The sequence below is a fragment of the Bombyx mandarina genome, chromosome 15 (assembly GCF_030267445.1).
Source record: "Bombyx mandarina strain Sakado chromosome 15, ASM3026744v2".
Classification (NCBI taxonomy): Eukaryota; Metazoa; Arthropoda; class Insecta; order Lepidoptera; family Bombycidae; genus Bombyx; species Bombyx mandarina.
Window position 1 is genome coordinate 9,162,566 of NC_143221.1, and position 27,032 is coordinate 9,189,597.

The 27,032-nt window shown below is 35.9% G+C and overlaps 1 protein-coding gene across 3 annotated transcripts in view; it reads right to left on the minus strand.

The window, feature by feature from the left end:
• Positions 1-24,933, minus strand: part of LOC114248190 (ATP-binding cassette sub-family C member 4) — a 38,444-nt gene extending 13,511 nt beyond the window's left edge. Inside the window, exons 1-15 of one of the 3 annotated variants that reach the window (XM_028181351.2) lie at positions 24,594-24,933; positions 24,404-24,495; positions 18,990-19,235; positions 18,706-18,913; positions 18,394-18,619; positions 17,552-17,708; positions 17,217-17,466; positions 16,090-16,347; positions 15,841-16,008; positions 14,170-14,307; positions 11,709-11,876; positions 8,246-8,374; positions 5,805-5,895; positions 923-1,055; positions 49-327 (exon numbers count right to left, since the gene is read on the minus strand). In XM_028181351.2, the coding sequence (XP_028037152.2) occupies positions 49-327; positions 923-1,055; positions 5,805-5,895; positions 8,246-8,374; positions 11,709-11,876; positions 14,170-14,307; positions 15,841-16,008; positions 16,090-16,347; positions 17,217-17,466; positions 17,552-17,708; positions 18,394-18,619; positions 18,706-18,913; positions 18,990-19,235; positions 24,404-24,477 (2,525 nt within the window). In that variant the 5' untranslated portion in view covers positions 24,478-24,495; positions 24,594-24,933. Of the gene's footprint in view, positions 1-48; positions 328-922; positions 1,056-5,804; positions 5,896-8,245; positions 8,375-11,708; positions 11,877-14,169; positions 14,308-15,840; positions 16,009-16,089; positions 16,348-17,216; positions 17,467-17,551; positions 17,709-18,393; positions 18,620-18,705; positions 18,914-18,989; positions 19,236-22,607; positions 22,811-24,403; positions 24,514-24,593 lie in introns of those variants that run through there. The other 2 variants (XM_089732927.1, XM_089732928.1) reach the window with 2 other exon arrangements.
• Between the last annotated feature and the right edge of the window lie 2,099 nt (positions 24,934-27,032).

Genomic DNA, 27,032 nt, shown 5'->3' on the forward strand with positions numbered 1-27,032 from the left:
TATAAATAATATAAATATAAATAAGTATTAATAATCAATACGACGTACCTGGCCGTTGTTAATATTATGCAACCCAATATTCCGATCGCCCATATGTAAATGTAATACGAGTGATTTACATTTTCACGTTCCGTTTCCGTCGCGTTCTGTATGGCCATGGCCGTTTTCATGATCGTACCGATCACTGTTAAGTTTGGCGGGAAGGCGGCCGAGTCAACGACTGTGGGAACTTCACTCGTTAAATTTAAATTATTCGTTTCGTTGCGATCAGTAAGGAGATCCGTTTCAAAAGTCGGTGTCAAGTACGTCACTTCCACGTCGTTCATCCTAAAACGTGAAACATGTCATGTAAAATAACTTGTTCCTTGTCTTCTTTCTGATAATTTCCACATAATGAAGTGAGAGTATTGCTTAACCTCAAACACTTACTGGTGGTAGGACCTCTTGTGAGCCCGCGCGCGTAGGTACCACCACTCTGCCTGTTTCTGCCGTGAAGCAGTAATGCGTTTCGGTTTGCAGGGCAGGGCAGCCGTTGTAACTATACTGAGACCTTAGAACTTATATCTCAAGGTGGGTGGCACGTTTACGTTGTAGATGTCTATGGGCTCCAGTAATCACTTAACACCAGGTGGGCTGTAAGCTCGTCCACCCATCTAAGCAATAAAAAAAAGAAAAAAATACAGCTACTAACTCTGTATGACATAGAATGTAGTTGGAAGATTAATTCCCGATACTCTATTCAATTGTTTTTTTGCAAGACTATAAGTGACGGCAATCGATTAACCGCTAATGAATACAGTAAAATAATTGTAAAATACATAGAAGAAATCAAGAAACCGAAACAGGCGTATTTTTTTTGTAAATTAGTTCATCTGTAAGACTTTATGCGGGCGATTAAATGAATGATGGCAATGAAACTTACCAGTGTGTGAGCCACATATCGCTCATTGACGTCACGGCTTGTGCAATAATGATAGAAAACAAAGTCCAGAACAAAAGTCCCCAACCACCGCCGGCACGGAAGTAGCTCATGTATACTAATCCTGATACTCTCCCTAAAAATTCATTAATAAATTTTATATTTACAAGTTAGTAGAAAGTGATTTTTCAATAAGTATGGGTGTGTGTGTAGTTTTGAATATATTATAACAGAGAACCGGTCAGTTCTTTATTTTCTCAATTTCGGCGTTAACGCTACGGAGTTCGATCGAAGGGAACATGACCTGTGACGTCATTTAGAGCGAAAAAGTATAAAGACCTAACCATTGATCATCACACATTACGGATCCTCCCGATCCATTAACGGTGCTTTTAGGTACCTTAGTACCGGTCACCGTCCTCGCCGAACCCGTCGCTTGCGACGAAGGGCTCGACGAGTAAATTAACCCATAGAGACAACCCACTGAGTTTCTCGCGGGATCTTCTCAGTGGGTCGCGTTTCCAATCCGATGGTAGATTCTGCGAAGCACTGCTCTTGCTAGGGCCAGTATTAGCCACGCTCCCGGTTTGAGCCCCGTGAGCTCCCCTACACGTAAGAAAAAAAATTTATCACACACTAACAGCTGCGTGTATCAGACACACAATGCGCGACATCGGGCGCGAAAGATTAATCTTGTGAAACCATCGTTTATGTCTACAACTCCCTGTCCAAAGTAATCATGCGTTCCATTTTGAAGGAAAAGTAGAGCTCACGATACCAATATATCAAATCCGGATACCGCAATATAGTAGCCATAGTCACACACCAAATCAACGAACTATCGCTTTATTAACTATCTATCTCACTTTCATATGCATGAATATATAGATTAGTGACGTATAGTTTGCCCACACCAATGTCGTTGTCAGCGGCATTTTTAAGGCTAGGAATATGGTATGCTAGCTATGGCCGCAACTTCGTTAGTACAGCTACAGTATTTTGTAAACAAATTATATTTCAAAAACACAAAGTCTTTCTGTGCATAGTATCAACCATGTTGCCATCAGAACTGCTAATACAAATGAATAGTTTTATTAACGAGTCTGACACAGCAATTAGAAGAGGACGAAAACTGACTTGAAAGATTCCACTTAACACTTAAATACATATTATAATTACAATAAACACATACCACAGCAGATGATAATGTATAGCGTATAAAATAAATACCTCCATAAAAAATACTTCATACAGTCAGTGAATAAATAATCGTCTACCCATTATAATATATGCATACATATTATGTGTTCAGTAGAATTTCCTTTATTTGCGTATTTACATAGTATAATAATTATGCAAACATGTAAGTCATAATGAAAGAACATTTTATCTTTCACACGCACTATTGTTAGGATCTTCTTTTAGCTTGTGGCAACATTGTAATATTATGTTTGAAATACATTTTACCTGTAATAACTCAATATCTGTAATATTGTAAATTAATAAATCACGACCATTAGTTTCCGCAAGTCGTAGATATAATTAAAACTACCGTCACAGATTAATCTAGATTACATTTTAATTTTTTTATTTCCGACGTTTAGAAAATATATACCAAAGAATCTTAAAATAACATTTATTAAATTGTTGACTTCGACGGCACGGTAGATACTTAGATCTTACAGGTGGTAGGACGTCTTGAGTCCGCACGCCATGTACCATCACCCTGCCTATTTTTGCCGTGAAGCAGTAATGCGTTTTAATTTGAACGGTGGGGCAGCCGTTGTAACTATACTTGATATCTTAGAACTGTCTATGGGCGCCGGTAACCACTTAACACCGTTACCTCTTTTGAGAAACTGTAGGTTTCTTCGTTGCAATTGTAAATGTAGTAGTTATCATGACAAATAAAGGACGGGACGATGAAAACCTCGTGAAGACAGAAAAGGATAAATTGATAAAACGTTCAAAGTATCACGAGACCACAGCCACGTGACATGTTGACACAAGTATCATTGTTATGCCGGCCACTAACATGCGCGCAAATATTCGTACATTGTACGAATGTTTGCGCGCATGTGAAGGGCCTTCAAACATTCATTCGCAAACCTAACGGCTGTGCAAATGGGTTCGCATACTCAATTTGAGAACCCGTTTGCGCTTCCTCCTACACTTGTTTACGAATGTGTCACGAATTTCTCCTCCTTTTTAATTCGTCAATAGAACATTGAAGAGAAAAAGAGTTTTTAATTCTTTCCCAGACATCATTAACAGCCATGCTGTTTTTATGGGATTTCTTTTGATGAAGATACGCTACACAGTAGACGTCACGAACTATGAAAATGGCGTATAGTATACGTCCGTTACCTTCGCAATCGTCGGCGCAACTGGGCAAGCGAATGTGTGGGAGACTACGCGAAGGTTCGAGGTTCGCGCGCTTTGATGTCTGTTAAAAAATCGACACAGCTTGGAAAACCACGAATGCAGCGAAAACTTTGCATAATCATTCGCAAATGTCGTCCTACACTTGTGGGTTTGCGTATTCGTGCGCATGTGAGTGACCGGTGTTACGATAGTTTTGTCTGTGAACGGTTTTTTGTCCAAATTATTCGACTAACACACTGGCCGTTTTCAACACGGTGTGTATCGTGAGGATGTTTCTAGCGTCTACTCGAAAACCTATCATTCCTCTCGGAAAACCAAACAAATTAGAAAAAAATAATTCGAGCTCTCTGTTTTCTAGCATGTGACCAGGAGATGTATGGCAAGGTAGAGGGCAAGGGGGCATGTATAGTAAGGGGGAAGAGGTCGACCGAAGAAGATATGGATGAAGTGTGTGAATGACTATATGAGAGAGAGGAGTGAGTGTTGAGATGTCGGCTGATAGAAGAGAATAGAAGAGAAAAAATAGCTATGCCGACCCCACCTAGTGGGATAAGGTGGAGAAGAAAAAAAGAGTTTCTCTATCATTAATTTATACTATTATATATGTATTAGCTAACAACTGTTTAATAGGGTAAGTAATTAAATGGTGTAATGTAGCGAAATTTATCTAATTAAATACATAATACATCTAAATCTTATCACATTACAACGTAATGAAGTATTACGACAGTAAGCAAATATTATGAAGACAATAATTTAAACGCAATGTGCTTATCACGATTACTAAGAGAGCTATCAAGGAGAAAGAGCTGTGCGATACATAGTTTGCAAAATTTCTTACAGAAACACATTTTATTCTTTGTTTATCGTGAACGTCGACGATATGACTACATTAATCAATTATGTGACATGACATGTGACAGCTGACTTAAGTCCAAATAGTACGAGATTGACAGACTAAACCATGACTGACTTTGCGTTAGTATAAGTGAATAAAATATGCGTCTATGTACTTTTTATAAGAGTTAACTTTCGTAGAATCTAGCACTACCTGGGACCTGTTAGGGGGTTTCCAGACAATCTGATACCCGCCACCATAACGTCGAAGACTCAACCGTATTGTACAACGACAGTAAGTTCTACGCTCTGTACTTAACAGCAGGCAGCGGCTTAGCTCTGTCCCTGGCATTGCTGATGTCCATGGGCGACGGTAACCATTTACCATTGGCGGGCAGTATGTTCGTCTGCCTACAAGATAAAAAAAACTTCGAAATGCCTACGTAAACTGGACCAGAATGACGATTAAATAAAAAGTGGGATGGACGTTAAAAAGAAAACTGGGTTTTAATTAAATTGAAACTTCTGTAGACACTAGATAGACTATACAGTATATATGTATCTATTTATAAGAATAGTTTTCGCTACTGCTTAGAAATATCGGTCTGTACTATAAACCACCATTAAAACATAGAATTTTGTTTTCAGAATTATTGCAGATATAAGCAGGGTGGTGGTACGATCTCAAAATGTGCCCTACTAGCACGCGAACCTTGAAGCCAATTACAATGTCATTGGAACAATTGCTTTGCTACCGTTAATAAGAACGAATAATTGCTTCACGGCATATGCTGAGGAGTAGTAACAGCTTGCGAACTCGCCATACAACATCAGCATGATAATTTCAGAGAGTATTCAATAAGGAAATAACTCCTACACTGTAGGTTTCTTTGAGCTTAAGATAGATATGAATTATGTTTACGCTTATAGCACATACGTACGTAGTAACATTATAAGAATAATATAAAATTTAAGGTAAATATGCGGAGCTCAATAAAAATTATCTATCAAAGAGTAATGTTTTTTTTTTATTCTACTATATCTTCTGGGTTGTAAAACTACTAATTGCTGAGCTTATATTTTTTCTTACTCTTTTGTACGTTTTTTTCCACACATGCTTCTAAAAAATACAATTACGTAACCGTTTTTACGATTTGCCTTTTCAATTTGCTTCTTGTGATGTATTTGCTGGTAAATCCGTGGATTTTAGAGTTCCTAATATGTACTTATGATATTACTCTACAACAAGGACGAGCAATACACGGCACGCCAAGCATTTCTAAAATTGAATTTATTTTATCGTCTTTCTCCCATCAAATTTGTTTTTCTGTTTTCATTTTGCATTAAAATTTGTATATGAAATCATTACTTTTTTTTAGTTTTATATTTTTTTATTCTAATGTTTATTATAAATAAAGTTTCGTAAATTATTAATAAGAGTAAAAGAAAGTGAGGCCCGCCGAAAAATATTTAAATTTAAATTAGTCCATTGATTAAAAAGGTTGCTCACCCCTGCTCTACAAGAATACATAATACAAAAGATTAGAAAAACATTTTTTGCGGTTTCATTATCCAGGTAGGGATCAGGAATATATTGCATGTATTAAACGCGTTTTCTCATAGCTATTCATTATTGTGGTGAAGTTTGATATATTTTACGTACCAGATCCAGTTAGTTCTTCGGACTCCTTCTGCTCATCTTCTTCAACATCAACCTGGCTTCCATCGTGTGTTGTACTAACACTCGTTTTGGACTGTAAATAAATTAAAGTAAGTACTTCTCGTCTCATTCATTGGATATTAGGTAATGTGGTAAGATTATCGTATAATGGTTCCTGGTAAGTATTACATGCGTATTGCGGTAATTTCATGAAGTCATAATCGAAAACCGTATTGAACTAAATAATTCATTGTGAATTATTTTACTATTTAAATGTGCACCTTCCGGTAAATGGACCAAAAATGCCAGTTTTATGTATTGTTAGTTTAAATACGGTGTAAAACATATTTTAGTTTCCAGTTAAAACCGGTATTTAGCTTTTTTCCCTTGCGAACGATGACAAATTATGCACACAAACATGCTGAGGCAAATAAACTTTTTCAGTAAATGGTAGTGACCGCTGATTCATCGTTTTCTTTGAAGATATTATTTGTAAACGATGACAAACGGTAAACCATATATTTATTTCAATAAACATTAATAAGTGATGTGATTCCTTATAGCTTGGTATTGTATTGTATCCTTATATTGTTCAATAAAACTGTTTGCAGAAGTGCCTACTATGTCACTTTATTGTTTTGTCCTCCTCGTTGAAATCGCCAAATTCGACGAAGAGTGCGAACTAGAAATAACCCAATGGGCTTCTCGCTGGGTCGGCTCAGTGGGTTACGATTCCGATCCGGTAGTAAATTATGCAAAGCACTGCTCTTGCTGGGGCCAGTGTTACCAAACTCTGTCGGGTTCAGCCGTGTAGTCGGAATAGCCCCTTAGACTAACAACGATTAGGTAAAAAAATAAAATATTTTAAAATAATAAAAACAAAGATAGAGATCAAAAATAGAATCGGATCGTCCTTAACGTCCTTTCGCCGTCAGACACTGTGATAAGATATACTCAATTCATATATTCACAATTACTTTCTGTAGCTACCTACCTACTTTTTACTTATTTACACTTCATTGGCCACAAGATGGTATAAATTATTTTACACAAAACACACAACGGTTACAAATGTTACAGGCTAATAACTTTAATTTAAATACTGTATGTTTATATGTATATTATGAATATGTACCGTAAAATGGGGCGATTAGGGATTGAGAGGCGAATCGGGAAAAAACCGGGAAAATCTTTCGACACTCAATATTAGTTATAAATTCGTTGCAAAATCTTCAATTTTTTGTAGTTTAATAGTAGAATGTTGAAAGTTTACAAAACAACTCTGAATATGCATGATAATAGCTGCTAACTTATAAAAAATCGCGTTTCAAATTAACTTTCTGTGGTGGTAATTATTTTACTGCTAGAAACTTTGCTCTCTTTTATTTATTTGATTATAATAGAAGACGACTGTGATTTATAAACGTTATTTAGTGTTTGAACCATCATGTATATTAAAGGTAAGTCTCAGTTGTTATTGGTTTTAATGTATTTGATAAAATAAAAATACATGTAAAAATCTGTTGTTTTTGGGGATATTGGGGACGTCTTAGGTACAAATAACAACGAAAAAGGGGTCAATTGGGATGACAATACGTGAAATGGAAACGACCTAAGTATAAATAGGTACAGGTTTCTAGGGTTGTCTATGTAGTTATAACAATATTTTTTAAATTTGTTGGTAAAAATCTGGTGTATTCATTATGTTTTTGTCTAGAACTTTTATTCAAAATTATCAGTATGTTATTTTATTGTTTGGTAAATATTTATATTATCAGTTACGTATTGTTTTCTATTTTTAGATATGCCTCGCGTGTACGTATCAAAGAGTGCAAAGCCTTATAAGAGATATTATCCCTTAATATTAAAAACAGCAATTGGGAAATTTCCTAATTGGGAATAACTTTAGTTGAAATAGCTAAGCAATTTAATATAAGTAAGTCAATTTTGCACAGACATGTAATAAGAACAATGAAATCTCAAGGTGGACAAAAATGTCTAAGTAATACATAATAAAATATTTAATATTTGTTCAGAGTGTCAGTTTTTCAATGTTTTTTATTGATGATCACTTTGTTGGTGCAACTAAATAAATAAATTAATTAAAACCAAGTAGTGCCCACCCTAGCAAATTTCTCATTTCGTCCCAATTAACCGCAATTTCCGGGTAAATAGGGATTACACCTATTTTTGCTTTTTTTGCTTAAACTGGAATGCTAGTTGCATAGTTTTAAATTGGACAACAAAGATGCCCCCAAGACCCAATCATTTTGATCCTGATATAGCATTATATACATCAACAACTACCGTAAAATGGGGCGATTAGGGACAAATTCCAACTTTATGAGCAATTTTAATTTATTAAAATACGCATTTTTTTAATGGTTGAGAGATGAATTCGAATTTTATTTCATAATATGAATGCATATTTCAAAAATACATACCTGAATGGAGATAGTTCGTTTCCTGAGATGTTTTAGATTTTTTTCATCGGGTTCATCTTCCTCTTCCATTTCAGAAAAGAGTGGACAGCGTGACGCCTCTTCGAATTTTCCTTGCATTTCAATTTCTCCCTAAGTAACAATGAACAAAATGCATAGGTATTGAAATATTGATAAGGTTACCGTAATATTTAATGAATAATAAATAGGTCTTCACCTATATAGTTGCCGTTAGAGAGTTGAAAATATGTATGGCTGAAAATTAATTCTAAATTCAAATGAATTTTATGTTAAACACATTGAATTCTATTTTCAAAATTAGGAATTCGTTTATTGATTAGTGTTTTTTTGTTTTCACGACATTTGTTTATTTTTAATCAATATGTACATATTAAAAATACGATTAATTAAGGAATAGGTGTTTCCGTCGCCTTAGCAATACCGCACAAACAGCTCACAACATTAATGACGTGGGGGAATGAATATTACAAACGAACGCATAACACTTTATTAGTTAGAACGCTTCTGATATCGATATTTTTATTTAAAAAATGAACCCGTGGTCCGAAAACTCAAGTCAACGACAAGGGAATAAAGGCGATAGTCGAACCTACTGAAACTGCTACTGCTTTAGCAGCTTTCAACGTTAGCATCAAAATAATCTTGGTCTATTTGCGTCAAGTTGGCAAGGTCAAAAAAACTTCATAAGTGGGTTCCGCTCGAACTGGATGGTCTGCAGCATGACGACCGCGTTAATGCGCGTGTGCCTTGCTTTTCTTAACAGAAACAAAAACGAAGGGATTTGGAACCGCATTATCACTTGCGATGAAAAATGGTTTCTTTTTGATAATTGTAAACGGTCATCATGTTGGCTTGACCCTGATTCAGCAACTAGGCTATGCCCATAACGAATACCACTAAGAAAGTCATGGTCATGAGAGCTTCTTACCGAATGGGACCAACATTGCTACGGATCTGTGCTGTGAGGAACTGGACACAATGATGGAGAAGCTCGCGAATCTTCCAACCTTGGTTAATCGTTCGTCCCCGCAGCTCCTACACGACAGCGCTTATATGGGCCAACAGACGCTACAAGAGCTACGTATTGGAAGTTTTGCGTCATCTACCGTACTTGACTGAACTTACACTAACAGAATTCTACTTTTACTACTACAAAAGTTGAAACTACTTCTTTGCAGCGAAAAAATTCAATACCCGAGAAGGCAGTACAAAATGCATTTGAAGAGTTTGCTGGCTCCCGTACAAATGACTCGTTCAAGAAGGACATTGAAAAACTATCAATGCGCTGGCAGAAATGCATCAATACCATGGATGCATATTTTGATTTATAGAAATATAAAATCTTTATAAAAAAATAACTTTAATCTTCTCTATACTAAACGGCAATTTCATAAATAAATACCTAATATTAATGCAATATGTAGAATGTTTCAACTGAATCAAACTAGGAATCGATATGAGTTGAGGATAACAAGTTTAGGAATTGATAAAAATCAGCTATGTCATTTTGTACACAAAAATGTGTTGTCAAAAGAGTAACAAATTCTTCAACAATACAGTGGCCAGTTACTGTCATTGAATTCAATCTACTAAAATAAAATTGATCTTGCTCATTGTTTGTGTATAATTTTGAAGAGAATATTGAGGTCAGAGAATCCTACTTTTGATTTATGATGTTTGTCATGGCTCTTCACTAAAGTATGCTACTACATATCTTTACTTTATCCATAGTAGCAATACAATTACAACCAGCTATCTAAACAAAATAAACTAAAAGTGTCATGAAGATCAACAATATATTGATATATAATTAAAACAAGTGGTTTAATAATGAATATTAGCAGCACCTCATTAAATCAATACTACTAAAATTGCATTTTATCGAGAAAAATATAATAAAATACACAAGGATTCAATTCAATAAGATGTGTAAACATGACTATTAGTGTATTATATGCAGGTGGGCTGACTCATTTTAAACTTAATCTAATAGCAGTGTAAACTAACTTACCTAATCGTTTTGGAGTAAATCATTATACCAATATAAACTGAGGTGTGTTCTTGGTGTATACCAAACTAAATAACTAAAAGATGCGTACATGCACACGGACTTGACCTTCCACGCCGGGATAGTGGTATACACCCGCGCGGGGTCATAATACTTCCTACTACCAATAAATAACAGTTGAAGAACTCAATATGCTAGTACAATACTCAGAAAATGCTGTGGCCCGTGCTCTGGTGAATCGATTGGTGGTCTTTAAGACACCCACGGGCATAGATGCGAGTGATATTATTCAAGCCCGAAACAATATACTCTGCTACAATATGAAAACGAAGCAATATGTATAATTTTTACACTTTTTTTCTCTATACCCACATGTTCCAAATCCTTACCTAACCAAACCTAACGAAATTCAATTTATTGATTTATTTTTATATGTTACGTTTATATGGTCATTGTTTATGTATCACTTTGTAAGTGGGATAACAATTGACCCACGGGCAAGGTTTCTTTAGTTTATTGGCTTAAATGTACGTTTTTAATTTGGGCATATGTATCACTTCAATCAACATTGGTAGATATTTTTAATACAGATAGAAGGCAACAATTTATTAGTCTACTTATTAAAGCACTACGATATGAGATCACGTGCTCAGACACAGACGCGTCAATAACGGGGCGTCCTGCGTCCATTAATTAGGTCAGGCGATATTGGCGATTTGTCGAGCCCACATGATTGGTGAAATTCCGAGACATTTGACTCGACCCTTTCTTCCCCCAATTTCTCATGAACTGCTATTTAGGACAACCGCGTTTCGTCGATGAGACACTTAACCAGATCATAATCGCGTAATAATTCGCGTTAAATGAATGATTAAAAAACATTACTTAAAAATAAAGGTTTCAGTCGCGAACTTTGACTGAACAAGCAATCCGTCAAGTGCTACCAATGTCAATACAAATTTCTAATATCTTTATCGATATCAGCAGGATAAAAAAAAACAGAAATTATTTGAATTTCGGCTTGCTATTTAAGCGTGTTTTCTGTTTTTTTTAAACTACATATTCTATAAATTTGAGATATATGGTATTACGTTCCTATTCATTTTAGTTCCATTATTTAATGACGGATTAACTCATTCATACTTTAAAATATCTACTATCGTGACCACTGTGACATCCCCCTATCGTCCTGTTAACCAACACTCTTCTAGTCCACTTATAAAAAAATCTTAGTAATGATCATATAAAAATCACAAACTTACCGGTATTATAGTATGCACGATAATATTGAAATGTCAACGAATGAGTTTACGAAGTCCGCGACCACGAAAGTAGTAAAGTTCTCGAAACATAAGAAATTATAAAATGAAAATAATAAACGCGAAATTAAACTAAGTTTTAACTTTTAATCAAGGATTTGTGTATATTGCTACTTACATTACGTAGAATGATGACTTTATCAGCGGTTTTGAGGTGGTGCAACTGATGTGTGACCAGAATACGGGTGTGGTTCTGCAGAAATCCATTCACACATTCGGAAACGAGATGTTTGCCAACATGCGTGTCCACCGCTGACAATGGATCGTCGAGGAGATATATATCGGCCTGTTGAACAAATAAAACTTAGGTAACTTGATGAGTATATAAGTAAATACTTGAAGCTGGTAATAGAACAACCGCAAGGTAGGTATCAACCCCTGCCTATTTCTTTCGTGAATCAGTAATACATTTCGGTTTGAAGGGTTGTAACTATACTGAGGGCTTCGAACTAATATCTTAAGGTGGGTGGTGGCATTTACGTTGTAGATGTCTATGGGCTCCGGTAACCACTGAACACCAGATGGGCCGTGAGGTCGTCCACACGTCAAAAAAAATACAAATTGAACGAGGGTATCTGGCTCCAAACTAGGATACCTTATAAATATAATTAATACGTTTATAAATACCTATCATGTTATACATAGTAAACACAGACACCAAAAACAAGTAAACTTGTTGATTACAGGAATGTTCGTCCAAAGAGGGAATCGAATCCACGATCACGAACGGTCAGTGGCGCTAACACTGCGTCGTGGCCTAAAGGATAGGACGTCTGGTGCATTCGTATCTAACGATGCAACGGAGTTCGAATCCCGCAGGCGGGTACCAATTTTTCTAATGAAATACGTACTTAACAAAACGATTGACTTCCACGGTGAAAGAATAACACCGTATAATAAAAGGCAATTACTGGTGGTAGAAGCTTTTGTGAGTCCCTCAAAAAAAAAAAGTCAGTCTTCATTAATTTGCATTATGCAATACCATTACGCGGCAGCTTCCTTAACTCAAAGTACTGATTATCTATTTGATACATAGACGCCGTCAATGTTTACACGCTATTCGACTTAAGCTGGATTAATCTATTGAAATAAAATCTTTTCCTTTTACCGAAACTGATATAACGTAATGATAACAATATGACATCGCCAGATTTCATAACCATGACGCAGTATTACAATTTGACAAATAAGGAACTACCTACGTAATCGTTAGATTAATGACTTGCAAATTTTTGAATATAGTTAAACTCATGGTTAGCGAAATGCTATAGTTGAATATATTTATAGGTTATGAATATGTATATGATAGTCAAAGTCGAGTAAAGTAGTCAACAGTAGATTTATAATTTAAACTAATGAAATATGTAAATGTTTTTTTTTTAAGTAAAAGTACCCGTAATTCATCACTTCGTCACTTAGCAAAAAATATAATAAATAAATCTTTATAACAAAATACGGTTGTGTAATGAATAAATTGTAGGATTTAACTAAATATGAATGTACACATAGAGGTCATATACCTACATATGTATTTTAAATATAGTGCAAACATGAAATAAACATCATGGTAACAAAATTTAAACAAAGTACTTCGTTCTACATAATTATTATTATATTTTATAAAACAAACAACTGAGATGTCAGTTTTAATTTAAATTACATTTTGTACATTTTTTTATGAAATGACCTGTAACAGTTTATTTTACGTAAATTTGGAATGTATTTTTTTTCAACATGAAAATTTTGCAACGTAACGTGAATGTGTATTATTATGAAACTCCTTGTGAATGACAAATCGTCTTGTCGTCAAGACCTTTCATATCTTAGATTGTATTGTCAATACTGTCTCGCGATAAATTTTCTTATAAGAAAAACATTGTTTTTTTATAATATATTTATTACTACAGTGTGTGTCAGTGTACATATTAATATAATATAACAACAATTTAAAAATATGAAGCTCATTTAAAAATGATCTCCTTTGTCTAAAGCCAAGTATTATTTACAATCTATTAAACTTTGTGGTCAGTAATTATATGTTGCAAATATTCGTGCAAGTTGCAATCGACACGCACACAAATTTCTATTCTGACTGAGAATGACTATTGTTATCACTAGGCATAGTTGGCATATGTTTCCATTTAGCTGTTTTATTTGACACCTGTGACAACAGACAGACAAACAGATCAGCCCTTCTTGGGAACGATAAGCCTCAGATCTTCAAAAGAAGCTATGCTAGAAGATTTAAGCTAGTAAATGGTTGCGTGAAATTAACAAATACTAGAACTAGGGACGGAAAATATGTCAATTGCTGAACTGTCAATGATCATAGAATGTGTGGTGGGTAGCCATCATACAACGCAAGATATTTGCAGATGCCTGAATCTCACTTACGACATTTTCAAGAAAAGCTTGCATATATGTATACAAGTTCCGAACAACAACATTCGGACCGTCGTTCTACCGAGCAATACCACCCGCTCGGTGGAAGATCCTTCCTTTCGTCGTTTAAGCCTTCCCACAAATGCGACGATATCTGTAATCATTTAGAAACGAGAAGCTATGTAAAGTTAACGTACTTGTCTGTAGCAGGCACGCGCGAGTCCCACCCGCGCCCGCTGCCCCCCGCTGAGGCTGGTGCCGCGCTCGCCGACCAGCGTGCAGTCTCCCGCCGGCAACTGCTCGAAGTCCCGCAACAAGGCGCACGCAGTCACCACCTATAAATAAATCAGGGGTACCTTTTTTTTTTCCTACCTAAGCTGATAGCCTTGGGAGGCTACTTCAGCGGAACCTTAACTAGTAGGTGAGCTCACGGGGCTCAAACCTGACGACGTTGCTAACACGAACCCTAGCAAGAGCCGTGTATCGCAGAATCTACCACCGGATCGGAAACGCGACCCACATTACCCCCCCGCGAGAAACTCAGTGGGCTGTGTCTATGGGTTGATTCGCTCGTCGAGCCCTTCGTCGCAAGCGACGGGTTCGACGAGAATGGTGACCGGTGCTTGAGGTACCTAAAAGCACCGTTAGTGGATCGGGAGGATCCGAAATGACGTCCACGATGAGAGGGTTCTCGTGTCGTGCCGCTTTATCGAAGTGGCAGGGGTTCCCAAACTTATTTTATCTACTGCCCACTTGGCGATTTAATTATTTTTTAGCGCCTCCAATTTTCACCGACTTAAAAACCACTATAGCGAGAGCTCAGTGGGTGTCTAAAGAGTCCTTCTAGACGCAATTACACAACGCCCCCAATTTATTTTCTGGGTTTTTAAACCACCCCCCCCCACCCTACACCCCCTTTAGGCCTGCAGTGCCCACAAGGGGGCGTTATCGCACACTTTGAGAAAGGCTAAAATTAATAATAACAATAACAAATCAATGACCGATTAATTGTTATATCGGTATTATGTTTGCAGGTACATTAGTCTCCGCTTTGATAAACAGATAATGGAATCGAATTAATTGTCCTTTTTTATTATTCTTCATATTAATTGTTAAACGTTAATACAATCAATCAATAAATTAATACAATCAATTAATTGTTAATACAATCAATCAGAAAAATCGTAATTTATGCGTTTACAGTTAATGAATTATGAGTTATTGGTGTAGTTTCTAGCTTTATCTTTGAAAATGTTAAGTTTATAATGTTATCGAAGAAAACTTGTATATGTATTTGTTATTATATCATATTCGTCGACTAAATTAACTGATTGGTTTTGGGTAATTTCGTTTTATGTTTTTTGGTGAATGAGTGGACGGGTGAATGAGCACACGGTCCACCCGGTGTTAACAACGTTACATCGCAACGTGAATTGCGCTACCCACCTTCCGACCTGAGAGATCTTAAACTCAATTAATTATTGTAGAGTAATTTTACAAATTATAACTTTTGAGAGTATGGTTTTTATTGCATAATATCATTCATGAAGACGAGTCAAGTACGTATTTCATTAGAAAAATTGGTACCTGTGTTCGGATTCGAACACCGGCACTGTCGCGTCGTTTCATACGAATGCACCGGGAGTCTTATCCTTTAGGCCACGACGACTTTAATATACTACATACACATATAATTTACTACATTTTTACAATTTAAATTGAATTGACCTTCAATTAAGCAGATCGCCAATTCAAATTGTTTAGTGTGCACATGCAGACCGTGCAGTGCATGTTCGAACTTGTAATATAGATTATTGTTATCTTCGTATCAATCGATCAACAAGATTCGAAGATAGCATTCACCTTACCTTCTTGTAACGTGTTTTATCGTATGGTAAACCGAACAAGATATTCTGTCTAATCGTCGCCACGAAGAGCCACGGCTCTTGACTTGCGTAAGAAATACGCGCACCATCCAATGATACGGTCCCCTGAGATGGCTTCAGTTCTCCCAGGAGCACTTGTAGCAGAGACGACTACAACGTTTAAAATGAAAATTATATGTACTATTGAGACACCAGTTAAGAGCAAAGATTCTTGTGAACAATACTACTTACCTTACCGGCACCAACGAGACCGGCGATCCCAACAAATTCTCCTGGTTCAGCGGAAAACGTAATGTTTCTCAATGTGTGGACTATTGGATCGGTTGACCAACTGGCCGAAACTCCGGTCAAACTTAAACCAGTTGATTTCGATTTAATTTTCTCAGTGTCTTTTGCGTTTCCATTGGTCAAAATGAGTTTAGAGTCCATTGCGGCTTTGATAGACTCATTTTGCTTAGTTTGTTCTAACTCGTCCAACAACAGAAATTCCTATTCGAAAAATTTTATTATGTTGAAACATACTTTATCCAAGAGCCCAAGATAATGACGATAGCGCGTATATTAACGCGATGAGTAGCAATACTATCAAATTTGTACATCATTGTATTCAATTATAGCACTTGTAATCCATGATTAGTAGGTATTCTAGTAACTAGCTAGGTACTTCAGATAATTACGTAAACTTTGATTTGATTACGTTAAGTACATGTTACATTACATTTCATATCATTATTCATTGGTTTTTAAATGTTAAGAGCAGTTTTAAAAAATATATATTTTTTAAAACATTCAATATTGTACGATCCCAAGCTAGGACTTTCAATAGACATTCTGTTGATAACTTGTAGCCCATGGTTAACGTGAATGTTGCTGCTCACAATGAGACATAAGGTTTGAGTCTGAAATGCTTTGGTATAACCGTTATATCTGCAAACGAGAACGAAATAATTCTTTATTTTATTTAAGAGATACCTAATTCTTCTGCACTTGTGTTTATCTCTGGATTGCCTCTTATATGAATAAACCAAATTTGAAAACAATTTTGTGTTTGATTGGTTACCGGTTTTATAATTGTTTTGTGTAATTCTTAATTGCACGGATGATGGTGACGTTTAAAGTGAGTATTTTAAAATAGAGTATTATAAGATAATATTACTGAGTTGAGTCGTACAGTATATATTTGTGTATGATTGGTAGGTAGTGTCTAGTCTGATCATGTCCATATCCGAAACATATACAACATGAAGCTAAAGAACAAGCAACGGTAATCTGCCACCGTTAGGTATTTTTTATGACTATTATATAAGAATAAATAATATGCTAATCTTAAGAATTTTAACAATTTTAAAATAACTAACCTCCAAACGACTCACTGAGACTTTTGACTCAGCAAGAAATGCTAAAGCCAAGGGAAAGAATATGTTACAGGCGAGTTGCAAAAGATTAAAGTACTGCACTAATGAGAAGGTTATTTCTGAACGTATTTCGCCCCCCATCACTACGAATGCGACGATGGCGGCGAAAAGTATGAAACGCTCCGTGAACACGCTCAGTGCTGTTGAAAAACCTTTGATCATGGACGTTCGCATTATGTAATGCACTTCGAGCCTGTAAACGGAAAATTATGAGCACTACCACAAACATGGCACTACATATTTACTTTTTTTATGACGTAAACGACTGACTCCCTTACTTTCTCAGTTTATCAACGAGTTTCTCAAACGGTTTTTCCCAAGCATACATTTTGATTACTTGAACTCCGTTCACCAATTCGCTCATAACTTTTACTCTCTCATCGGTGCGTTTCGCAATTTTTCCACGAAGAACACCTTGCATATTACTTAGATACGCTGAAAGGTAACAACGAATTATATAATTTTGTAAAATCGCAACACTTTTTATTTGTTTGGGAACAAACGAATGATTATAATTTTGATTGCCATGATTAAACCACATGTTTAATCCACAATTCGATATAATGTAAACGAACTTTAACAATGACTAAGAATGTCGGTAAGTTTCTTTGTCTTGTAACTTCTTTTATTTGTAAACACAATTTCACCTAAATATGTATTTACAACTGTACTACATTTATTGAAAAATGCATGATGTAGTTACATGCGTTGTTTCTATCAAACACAAGGAAAACTAGTTTTAAACGAAAACAAAATTAATTGTAATGTTTTACGTAAAATATAGATAAGTGCTTCATTGATAGTGACTTCTTTTTTTTATTCTTTTTTTATTGCTTGGGTAGGTGGATGAGCTCACAGCCCACCTGGTGTTAAGTGGTAACTGGAGCCCATAGACATCTACAACGTAAATGCACCACATTGAGATATAAGTTCTAAGATCTCTGTATAGTTTTAAGCACACTGTAGGCACCAGCTTGGCTGTGCCCCTGGGCTTGCTTATGTCAATGAGTCACGGTAACCTCTCACCATTAGAGAAGCTCTCAGCTAGTATGCCGACAAGGGTAATGAAAATTTTTTGTATTTGTCTTTCAATTGAAATTTATGATAATATTTGACATACCTTGCACGACAACTGTTTGTAAAAATATTACAATGAGCGCTGCAAGTGTGGCCCAGCCTATATGCTGCCAGACGAGATACGAAACAACAGGTACAACAATAGGCATTACCCAGATGTAGTTCAAAAACAAAACAACCAAATCAAATCGATTAACATCGTTTGACATCAGATTAATCACCTGACCGGGCTCGGTTTTAGCTAATCCTGTCCTGTCAAGTTTGAGAATCTGTAACCAGAACGTTTTTTTGTAGAAAACCCACTTTGTCGTTAAAGTATACATAAAATAAAACAAAAAAACAAAATTTTACTTGCCTTTCTATATAGTAACGAGCAGCTAGCAATCCTTATCCGCATACCGACTCTCCCCTGACTAAGTTGTAAATGATTTAACATTAAAGACGTCGTTATACTCAAAAAGTTCATCAAGAAATTGTAGATGTGAGCGTTTTTATAATTTTCAGGTGATTTTTCTCCAGAGAAATATCCGATAAACAATGCTAGTGTAAACGGAACCAGTGGCCTGGAAATAATGTTCTGTTTTAAAATCGTGTCTTGCTGTTGTGTTGAATAAAATAACGATACGACAAAATATTTACCATAATACGATAAAGAGAAAACCAACAAATATGCCGCAAATCATATATTCGAGCCAAAATGAGCGAATGATCGCTTTCGAGAAAGATGGTTTTGAACCAGTCTGTTTGGCTCTTTCTAACTCTCTTTCCCAGGCTACTTCAAGACGATCGCCGAGGTGCTTCGAATGATCTGCCCCACGAGCCTGCCATAAATCGTCGATAGAAATGCCCTGTTTATAACCCCTTTTGAATAAAGTAAAACTCCACCTGTGAACATCACAAAATTACATGTTTACATATTTTACAGGTTATGCAAACAATGCTTATCAACTGTTTTTTTTAATTGTTTTTATTTAATAGGGAAATTAAAGCGATATTCGTACTGTAGTCAAATAAGGTATGATTTACTGTTGATAAATTTTAATATTTTTTTTAATTGTTTAGATGGGTCGACGAGCTCACGGTCCACCTGATGTTAAGTGGTTACCGGAGCCCATAGACATCTACAACATAAATGCCTTGAGATATGAGTTCTAAGGTCTCAGTATAGTTACAACGGCTGCCCCACCCTTCAAACCGAAACGCATTACTGCTTCATGGCAGAAATATGCAGGGTGGTGGTACCAACGCGTGCGGACTCACAAGAGGTCCTACCATCAGTAACTACGCAAATTATAATTTCGCAGGTTTGATTTTTATTACACGTTTATTTCTTCAGCGTGGACGTCAATCGTGAACATTTGTTAAGTACGTATTTATTAGAAAGATTGGTACCCGCCAGCGGGATTCGAGCACCGATGCATGGCAACATACGAATGCACCGAACGTCTTATCCTTTAGGCCAAGAAATTAAATAATTGACAGCTTCGATCAATAATTGATCGAAGATTGACAGAAAATGGAATGTATGTACCTATGTACCTTTACAGTATTTTTTACTCTTATTTAAATTTCAATATTTTTACTTGTTCAAATAACTTACTTAAAGTTTATTAAATAATATATTTTATTAAATAATATATTTAATAAACTTACTTTCATGGTTTATTAAAAATATCTTTTTATTCAGTTTTGCATATCAATGAGTAAACAAGTTTATATATTTTTATTGGATAGATGGTTAAATGAGCTCACGGCCCATCTGATGTTAAATGGTTAAATGTCGCTACCTACCTACCTTGAGCCATAAGGCCGAAGTATCGTTTGTGTTGTAAAATGACTGTTTTATACACACATTTTAATTAAAATGTTTCGCGTCAGAATTAGGCAGAGTAGTGGAACCTACCTGTGCGGGTTTCAAATAGTCACCAACAGTAGAAATATTTAAATTGTATACGTTTGGACAGTTTGTATGTGATAAGAAATCGAAAATAAACATTTAATACCGGTTTCGGGTTTATAACCTTCTTGGCATTTGGAAAAAACCAAAATTGTGTGTTGACAAGCTACAACTTAAGAATCGAATTCTATATTTTTAAATGGTAATTTTAGAAAAATTACACTTTCATTTTTAAACTATCCTAATGATTTGAATAATTTAGACAGAAGTTTTCTTTAAAACTATGTCAATATGATAACACTGAGAGCAATGAATTCTTCGTCTGCGTGCAGCGCAATCTATTAGGTACACTCCACATTTTCATTACTTTTATATTTACATCCGTGTACGCTATGAAATTGTAAAATTTACGTTAACCTTCCAAAAAGGTAGAAATATTCTGTACAAATAATTAGGGAGGTTATTTTTAATTTTTGTTCTATTCATATTTTTTTCTGGCCTCAAATATCACCTATTAATAAATAATCCAAAGTCTATTTTTGTAACTATAATAAGTTTCCAAATACTAAAAACATTGTGTTGGAAGATTTAAAGTTTTTTTTTTATTCGATTCCTTTTAAACATTTTTTTTCGTTGCTAAAACTTCGTTATACAATGAAATAAATTTTTGAACAAACATCATCCAAATCAAAATTGATGGATTCCAACTATCTATTTGATATGAATGACCCAAATACCCTTGACAGATAACAAACAACAAGTCATACCATGATCCCATGCTTTTTAAATATCAATTAGTTCATTTAGAGTCCACAGTACTTAATGTAATTGCGTGATTGTCAGTAAAAAAAAAAAAAAAAAAATTTTTAAAACGATAGGTAAAACGTACATAGGCTTCATTTAATTAATTCTTATTGTTTTCCATTTCTATTGGCGTAATACTTAAGTCGTTTCGGCTCCGGAATCGGTTCCCTGACAGCCCTTTCGAGTGATAACTACCATCATCATTATCAGCCCACAGATGTCCATTGCTGGAAAAGACCTCCCCCAAAATCCGCCACAAAGACCAGTTTGGCGCAGCCCGCACCTTTACTACCAATAATAATAATAATATGTAACAGTAAACAATTGTGCTATTGTAAACGGACTGTAACATACTGACGCGAGGGCTAGGCGGACATAACGCAATTTACAAGGATTTTGTTGTATGGCACTTAAGTGTAGAATGGTAAAGAGATGGAAACCTAAAATAATATTTATTTAATGAATAGTAATAAGAAAAAACGTAGATAATGATCGTCCAAACAATTTCACCGTTATTGATTAAAACAGTAGGTACCGGTATTTATTAGAATTACAGCATTCTACTGTACATCACTTATTGACATGCATTCCAAATACAAAAAAAAAACTGTGCGACATGAATACCAATAATTCATAATACGTAATATGCTTGCTATGCGTAATACGCTGAAACAGAATGCGTGAGTCGACGAAAACAAACCATCACTCCGGTTATTCTCTTACTGATTAAGGGCCTATTAAGGTATATGGAACGCTAAGGAGTCTTGTTGGAACCCGTTTTAATGGTGCACAAACCACAATAATCTAAGCTTTGCGTCTTGTCAAGTACCGGCGACTGCAGAGAGACCCAGATAAACTAGAGCTGTGTGTTTTGGATTACACTATTTGCGAAATGGTGTACTTTAAGAAGAAACAAGTATTGTTTAGCTTAGAAGAAGGATGGCCTTGTGGATAATAACAGGGGTTTTTTTCCTTTCATTCTGGCTTTTGTTACTTAGATTAAAGTACAATTTTGCCAACGTCGGATAGTGGAGGTACCAACATAATTATGATAATAGGGGTTAAAGTATGAAATTGCCGTTATATTGCAATAGGTAGTTCGAATTGACATAGAAGCTTCATGGTCTGAGATTTTTGAGTGAAACTTTTTTCAGATGGTACCTATGAATGTGGTTCTTCTTTAAAAAAATGTGCAACATTCGATTATCGACTTTCAGTTGTTTTTATTTTTATTCGGCTTAGACAAGAAGATGGATACTTCGAAAATTCGAGTGATTTTTGAATACGGGTTCCGATGCGGAAACAGAGGGGATTAAGGGGGGGTGCTAATGAACGCACCGTGCAATTTTGGTTTAAACGCTTTCGTGATGGAAATTTTGATTTGAAGAACGAGCCACGTGGAAGATATGTGTAACAATGAATTGAAAGAGATGGTGGAAGCCGATCCGAGCCAAACAACCCAGGAAATAAAATAAAATAAAAAAATAAAATAAAATAACCTAACCATTGATTATGACACATTATGGATCCTCCCGATCCACTAACAGTGCTTTTACCTCAAACACAGCCCACTGAGTTTCTCGCCGGATCTTCTCAGTAGGTCGCGTTTCCGATCCGGTGGTAGATTCTGCAAAGCACGGCTCTTGCTAGGGTTCGTGTTAGCAACGTCGTCAGGTTTGAGCCCCGTGAGCTCACCTACTAGTTAAGGTTACCCTGAAATAGCCTCTCAAGGCTCTCAGCTAGGTAGAAAAAAAACAACCTAAAATAAGGATTTAGAGAATAAAAAAGTATTTAATTTTTACGCAGAAGGATAACAAAATTTTGTCATTTTTTTACTGCCCTTGGAGGCAGACGAGAATGCCTGCCGAGCATACGAACTCATGGTACTCACCACGGTAACCACTCGGCTACCGTCGCTTTTGGAAGACAGCAATGACAAGGGCAGAGCCAAGTCGCACGCCTACTGCTAAGTTCTCTCCGTAAGTCTCATTTGAAGAGGAGGAATATGTCATAGCGCTCAAGAATTACGGTCGCGAGGATTTAATTCCAAAGCAGGATGGTACGTGGCAGAAAAAATCTCAAACATACTGTGGATGACGCAGTGGTTCTAGTTCCCGTGGTGGGCGATGCGATAGTAGAAACGATATAATGGTATTTTCTCAAAGAATTCCTTAAAGTACTCCCCATAGAACATTCGGTACAAAACACAGAGAGAACCGAAGTCCCCCAGGAATCAGACCCAGATATTCCAAACGACCTACAATCTAATTGACTTTTTAGATCAAGTCTATTCGATTTACTTAATCCGTTTTATTTTCGAATCGGCATAATATTACACTTGCTCCTAAAATCTGCGTTCCTGCCTGTTCGGAAACCATTCCTTTGGCGCGAATTTCAGAGGAGGAAGAATGATTCTCTTAAGTTTTCTCACAGAATACTTTTTCATATATTTCTGAACGCGACTTCCCACAACCATCTTTTTCATTTTAAAGGTTTTCTAATTTAAATAATTTGTTACAAATTCGTAAGCCTGGAGCACTTACAAGATTATAGGTATATGTAGAATGGTTCTTTAGTAGCACTACCTACACAGAATGTATCAATACAAATGAGCTTTAAAAATCTTTTATAGATTTTGCAAAATCTACTTTTCTAATAGTAGTGCAAAATGTACGTAGTGATAATCCAAAGATTATTCTTGATATATTCTTGGTTCTAAGTAATTTCCTTTTCCCTTGTTATTTATTTATGAGCTCAGTCCGTTTTCCCGATTTCCAGTGATTTCCGTCCTTGACGTTGTCCATTAATGTCAATCAACATTCGTTATTGTCAAAGCCAAACATCAACAAAGTTAAACAAACACAGTACCATAGATTATACACTTAATATATTTGAGACACAGTACATATTACAACATACATATGCACGCATATTCGGCAATTGTTAGACTTCTAGAATTTCAAAAAATCACAATTGGTAATAAATTAAAGTATATGTAGGTACGTGTCTGTTACATTTTTATATATTTGTGTTATGTTCAGGTTGATGATTGAAATAGGTTATTAATTAAAATCATATGGTTGTGAATTTTTGTTTGATATGTTTCACATGGTTTGCTAGATAGGTATAAGTACTTTCTACTATAAAATTATATACCTACCTATTTATAACTTTATAAGCTTAATGCTTATATATTATTATAATTTAATAGCATTTGCGACAAATTGAAAAATGTGATACGTGGGTAAATAATAATTTTAATGTTCTGGGTCTTTTTTCAGTGTTAATTTTACGAAGTACCTACCTACCAACATAACTTACATTTCTAAATTTTCATCAACATTGTACTTACGTTAAAAACGTCTTCGACAGGATATTAGCTTCATCGTGAGGATTCTTATTGTTCAACACTACTTTTGACTCCATTTTGTAATTTTAATTTAGCTAAAACAGTTAAACGAGCTGTTGTTTTTATAAAACTTTTTATAGGTTATGAAATATTAAGTCATAAATTTAATTCACACTAAAACAATCGAGCTTACGTGTATTTATAATCACAAATAGTTTTCGCGTCCTGTTATTTCGAGGCACAAAGTATTAAACCTCAATATTGCTTAGCAACAGTAGAGCGTTTAGAATTTCGAGATACTCCGGCCAATTTCATTTACAGCTCAAAGTACCAGCTATGAACATTCCTAATATTAGTATTCTTAACATTTACATTTTTAAAGGAATATAATTGCGTATTATCTTGTTTAAAAAGTGTTTAAAGCGACACTTCCTTAAGTTATATCACAGTCTTATTTAAAAAAAAACAACAAACTACCCAAGCGAGTAGCTTCGGCAAAGCCGACGTACTGGCTTTATATATATAATGCGAGTAGACAATATACTGGTACTGGCGTAAGTGACGTAGCGTGTGAGTGAATCTCGAGTAATGATTACAAGTCTTAAGTGTATTATCTATGAACAAGTCACAAAATTAAATAAATGTGTGTGTAGGTATTTATTTAAGCAACGGATAGCAAAATAGGGGCGTTCGCTCCAGGTGCTTTGTATCAATAATCTAAACCGCAATAGATGGTAATAAACTATATCGATCCGACTACGATTCGATTTTTGTATTTTTAGCGTCAATCAAAGTTTGTTTTGATAGAGCATAAAACTTTTTACATTGGCCAATTAATTTTTTTTCTCTAACCATTCGCTGGTAGCCTCAGCGGCTATTTCAGCTACGTCCGGTCGGTTAGGTGAGCTCACGGGCTCAACCTGAGAGAATTTGCTAACACTAGCTCTATCTAGCAAGAGCAGTGCTTCGCAGAATTTACCACCGAATCGGAATCGCGACCCGCTGCGGCTTAGCGTTGCCCCGTCGCGGTCGGGTAATTAGCGGCCGCCACGTTAAGAGGGTTTTTGTGACGCGCCGTTTTGTTGAAGTAGCGTTCTGACGCTTCATTAGGATACTTACATATCGGCACTCGATTTAGGTGGTCGTGAAAAATCTACATTCTTCATACCACGGGGCTCCGACGGTTTCCTTCGAAAACGGCCGCGTGAGCGAACACTACACTTGTATAGGTCATGACGGACATATTCAAGTTTGGAGGAAGGGATAATTCACTTCGCTTGCAGATCATGGGGTAGAGTCGACAGAGTAGGAACGCGGCTCGGTCGCGCACTCACTTAATTTGGAGCCCGAATGTCATCCCTCTGTCGAAGGTGACGCCTAGATACTTGGCCTTCAAAGTCCGCGGTAATGGGCTGGCCAAAGATTTTAATGGCGGAAATCGAGTACCGCGCTTATTTCTTCACAAGATACTAGCATTCATGTCAGCTGTACTTGCCGTAGGGCCAATATTTGATTGATACGGATATAGCCGCTCTGGATCTAGGCTACGGAGGGTAGAGGCTAGTAGCGTTTTCAGCGTTTTCAGCGGACTCTTTTTAATATACTGAGATGGTACTCCTTAATTCCACCCTCAATAATATAGACGACTGGGGCTTTCATTCCAATTGTGCCAAAGTTACTAAAATTTAAACGAGATCAGCTTTCCTTTATAACAAAAAAAAAGAAGAATCACATGAATTGGTCCACATATTACAATTATCTATACTTAATATTATAAAGAGGAAAGATTTGTTTGTTTGTTTGTTTCGAATAGGCTCCGAAACTACTGGACCGATTTGAAAAATTATTTTTCCATTAGAAGCCGACATTGTCCCTGATGAACATAGGCTACATACTTTTTTTTATTTTTATTTTTTTATTTTTTTGGTTTCATGTGTGTTTTAATGTTTCCGAAGCGAAGCGAGGGCGGGTCGCTAGTATCTACATAAAGAGATAAATATTGACTTTTACAAAAATTGCACTTCCAATTTCTGTATTTCTTTGTGTTTTGTTATGTTTCGCTCAGTTTGTCCTTATTCCTTTGGAATTTTGAAGTCGTTGTGGCCTAAATTATAATTTGCGTAATTACTGGTGGCAGGACATTTTGTGAGTCTGCACGGGCAGGTACCACCACCCCGCCTATTTCTGCCATGACGCAATAGGTAATTCGTTTCGGTTTGAAGGGTGGGGCAGGCGTTGTACTGTAAAAACTGAAACCTTAGAACTCATGTCTTGAGGTGGATGGCGGCATTTACGTTGTAGATGTCTATGAGCTCCGGTTTCCACTTAACACCAGGTGGGCCATGAACTCGTCCAACCATCAGCGCCATTAAAAAATCTTACATCTAGGAAACATAATTTTCAATTTCCACCACTCGCCGTTTTCGTGAAAAACGACCAAACAGTAGCATTTAGTTGGAAAACGTAATACACAAAAATTAATCCATAAAAATGCCGAAATTGAAAGTATATTGAAATTTCAGATGCAAAACATTGCATAGGTGTGCACTGTTATATGAACCTGTTCGTAAGAGTTATATTTTGTAATTAAGGAACACGGTAATAATGTTACGAAGAGATAATATTGTTTATG